At 36.7% G+C, this 4152-nt stretch overlaps 1 protein-coding gene across 1 annotated transcript in view; it reads right to left on the bottom strand.

Annotated features, from left to right (window-relative positions):
* The window catches only part of LOC104751193 (pentatricopeptide repeat-containing protein At1g73400, mitochondrial-like), a 7653-nt gene extending 3878 nt beyond the window's left edge, over positions 1–3775 (bottom strand). Inside the window, exon 1 of the mRNA XM_010473100.2 lies at positions 1782–3775. Coding sequence (XP_010471402.1) covers positions 1979–3682 — 1704 coding nt within the window. The 5' untranslated portion in view covers positions 3683–3775 and the 3' untranslated portion in view covers positions 1782–1978. The remainder of the gene's footprint in view (positions 1–1781) is intronic.

The raw sequence follows: 4152 nt of genomic DNA, 5'->3' as shown, positions 1-4152 counted from the left end.
ACTGATGCCAACGTCTTCCCTAACCAACACACCACCTCCTTTTAAGTAATCTATCTTTTTGCTTTTGTTTCTTTATTTCTATAACTTAGAATTTAATTGGTTCATAGGGTAGCTAGAGAGATTGCTTGGTGTGGGCTGCGCATTTCGTTAACCTCTCAACGTCTCTTCGTATAGTATTAATTAATCTAAGATTTGTTTCTAAATTCTAACCTACACCCGCTACTTCAAGTCACCAATACTCATCTACGTAAGTTTGTGTAGTCTTGGGCAACCTACGTACGTATTTACATGTAATAAATATCATTGTCCTAAACTTGACAATTTTTAATTTCATCAAATGTTATATTTCAAGATTCCGTATGCTTATAGTCAAGTTATGTCTTGAAACATTACAAGCATTAATTAGCTGGATCATATGATATTTGTTAGTCCATAATATGTGAATTCCAGTATATTGCCCTTGTTAGCTAGTCCATAAGGGATTCTGACTAACTTTAGAAAATTTTAAAATAAAATCCGAAAAAAGAAAAAAAAAACATGAGGAAAAAGGAAAGAGTTTGGTAACAATGTTGTGGACTTCTGGTTAAATGGCAGGTCATATATAAATATTGATGGATATAGGTTTGATAACCTTTTTCAGACCTAATCAACGTTTTCTCTAAGCTTAATTTAATTCGGAATATATCGGCCAACGTGGAGACAATACAACTAACTTTTTTCAGCCAAGTTAATTCACCTTTTTAACACCGAAGGCTTAACAACTTAACTTAGTCGAACTGACTATAGATGATGCCTCATGGTACAAATATTATGTTTTCTTATCAATAGTAATGTAGTTAAGAAATAAAATAATAGATAAATAATATACTGTTACATAGTATTTCTCTTCACCTACAAATGGATTAACTAATATGTTTTTGCAATTTTACTATGGGGATTTATATTTCATAAACAGCAAATAAAATACAAGGTATATAATTAGCAATTTTTTTATGTTTTAATTTTGACGTGGTCAAATATTTGGTCTCCAAGCACGTCATGGTTTCTTCTCTCTTGTCCAATACGGAACTTTATAGGTTTCGTACTTTGAGGACTACAACAGAATCGGTTATGTTCCATGGGATTAGTTCGAACATTTCTTCAATTTGTTTTTTGTTTATTTTCTTTAAGCAAAAACAAAACAAAAAAATAATTGCTGGTAAAATTTAGTAGGAAAAAAATATAAAACAGAGAGTTAGTTGGGAAGAAGAAGCCATAACCAATTTCATTTGTTCTATTGGTAGTTAGGAGAGAAGCCTTCTTCAGTTTCGAACCTATCATCATAACTAAACTAAATGACTCATTCAACTAAACCGAATCCTGATTACAATAAACCGGTGGTACATAACACCAGTTCGGTTTTCATTTTACAAATGCTAACAGACGAACTGTCATGTCTTCAGTCTTCACCAAGAGTTTCTTGAGACTTGAACCCGTTACCAGAACTGGTGAAACCTCGTTTATCTTAGCTGAACGATGAAGTCAACACTGTTCTAGCATCAGAACGTTTCAAGAATCTCACATCAAACTCGAGTATCAAAGAGCAAAAAAAAAACAGAAGGTAAACCTGAATAGTCATGAACCATAAAGAAAACAGACCTCTCACATTGCTACGGATCATACAAAGTTCGGTTCTATATACGCAATGGTCAATACACTGACTTAAACGAACAAGTTGAACATACTGTGCGTGGTGGGACCTTTTCCAAAGAAACCAATATAACCATCAGACAACAACAGACCTGGATAGGTCTCTTTGCTTTCGAGATCATGATTCTTGGCCAGAATTGGGGACTGTGATGGATGAAATTTCACCAGGGATCATAATCACGAAGAGCTCCTTTCGAGACAACAGAATCATCACATCATTTTCATCGCACCACTGAGAATGGTTCTTTGTCTTAGTATGATGATATGGTCCAACAGTTTTCAGTTCCCGTTACTTTCCTCTGAGGTTCGTACTTTTTCTCTTCTCACTGAGTGCAAAACGCCTAGCCATACTATGATTATAAAACTTTTTCATATGTTCAGAAAGCTTATGGATTGCCTTGAGGTTACCAACAGTAGATAGACGCACCAGAAAAGAGTCAAACGCTCGATATGGCAGTTTGAGTCCTTTGTTAACAACCTCTTCCAATAAAAAACACGCCTCCTTAGCTCTGTGACAGTCGAAAAGCCCATTGATCATAACACAGTAGGTTTCAATGTCCTGAAAACAGTCTCTGTCATCCATTTCTTTCCATGTATTGAATGCTCCATCAGGATCATCCATTTCGAAAAACATAGATATCAGCATGTTGTATGTTTGGACGCTAGGAGCACAACGTGACTCTACCATTCTTCCATAAAGTTTAAGTGCTTCATCGCTCTTTCTGTTCTCACACAATACCCTAAGAAAGCAATTGTAAGTGACTATATCAGGCGGGTAACCTTTATTGCTCATCTCATCCAAGAACTTGTACGCTTCCTCAACCTTTCCAGCCATACACATACCTTCAATTACGTCCTTGTATGTTGACACATCAGGAAGGCAACCCGTGCTTATCATACGCCCAATTAGCTCAAAGGATTCTTCTACTTTATCATTCTTTGCCAGCGCTACTATCATTAAAGCAAAAGTTCTTGCGGTTGGAGCAGAGACGGCAGAGCCTTTGGTTATCATGAAATCGAACAAATCAGCTGCATCATCCACCATCCCAGCTTGGCAGAAAGTATCAATGGCAGCACAATACGTAAAATTCTCTGGTTTATGACCAGCTAGGATCATCTCTTCAAGCAGCTTCATCGCCTTTTTAGGGTCTCTCACTCTACACCACCCAAAGAACAAGACATTGAATGTATTCGCATCAGGTATAACTCTATGCCTCATCCTTCTAAGCAAAACTACACCCTCCTTTACCAAACCACACTTACACAGAGCATCAAGAAGCATATTGAAAGCATTAATCTCCGGCTGCGTCTTCACTCTAATCCGTTTCTTCTTGGCAAATTTCTGAACATGAGTCAAATACCTCTCACAATACTTCCTAAGAATCTCCAACAAAACATCCGCAGGAACAGCGGTTTTGTTGTTTCTCTTCATGTAATCAAACATATCAATCACAATCCTAAACTGCTTGTTCTTGTACTTAGTGCTAGACAATATATCAATCATTTCATTATAAGCAATAGGCTCATGTGAGTAATGTTCCTGATGTCCAGCCCAAGTGAAGAACCTCAAAGCCGTCTTTTCCTCGTATTGAAGCCTTTGTAAGATCTTGCACACCACAGGAGTTGTCAACTCCACACCAGATTCATCAAGGGCTTTCTCCATATCATCATACGCATTCAAATTCGCCATTATAACTTCGTGTAAGATTCCAACCGCATAAGTAGAACCCTTCGTTCTAATCTCATTTTCATTGCAGCAAACCGGTGATTGATCTTGAGAAATTTCCACTCTACGGGAAATTTCAAATTCTGGGTGTAACAAAGTCGTGGAACAGTATTGATGGCTCGAGAAAGAAGAGATTTTTTCGATTTGAATAGAATCTAGACGAGAACTCAACAGATGAGAGAAAAGTGCGGACCTTTGTGGTGGTCGTGTCGGAAGATGCGAGTAGAATCTGGAAAGAACAAGAGATGAGACCAGCCTTCGCATCATTCAGTAATCACTCAGTGAAAATATATTCTTTTCTAAGGTTTTCTTACAGCCAAAGAAGAGACAGAGAGAGGAAACCAGAGGAAGGGGACGGCAACGGAGAGAGAGACCAGAGAGAGGTGGAAGTTTTTTAATGGGCTTTCTTCTATTGAGGCCTTTTCACTTTTATTGGGCCATCTTCTCTTGACAACAAATACTGTTTTGAGTGTGTGAATTTCAACTCTAATTAAAAAAAAAAATAAAGTGAAAACCGAACCAAAATCAATTTAAAACCAAAACCAAGCCATGAATCAATCTCGGAATCTCCAATTCCAATCAATCTCTACACACGACAATGTCTTTAATTATTTTCCTATGTTCGAATTAGAATTACAATATGTTGTTACATTATACTAAGCAAATATTTACAGATTGTATACAAAAATCATTATTACTTACTCCATAATTTACCGATAAAAGAATCTATTTAAAGT

The sequence above is a fragment of the Camelina sativa genome, chromosome 16 (genome assembly GCF_000633955.1).
Source record: "Camelina sativa cultivar DH55 chromosome 16, Cs, whole genome shotgun sequence".
Lineage (NCBI taxonomy): Eukaryota > Viridiplantae > Streptophyta > Magnoliopsida > Brassicales > Brassicaceae > Camelina > Camelina sativa.
Note: the sequence above shows the minus strand (reverse complement) of the source record. Positions and strands in the feature narration are given on the sequence as shown.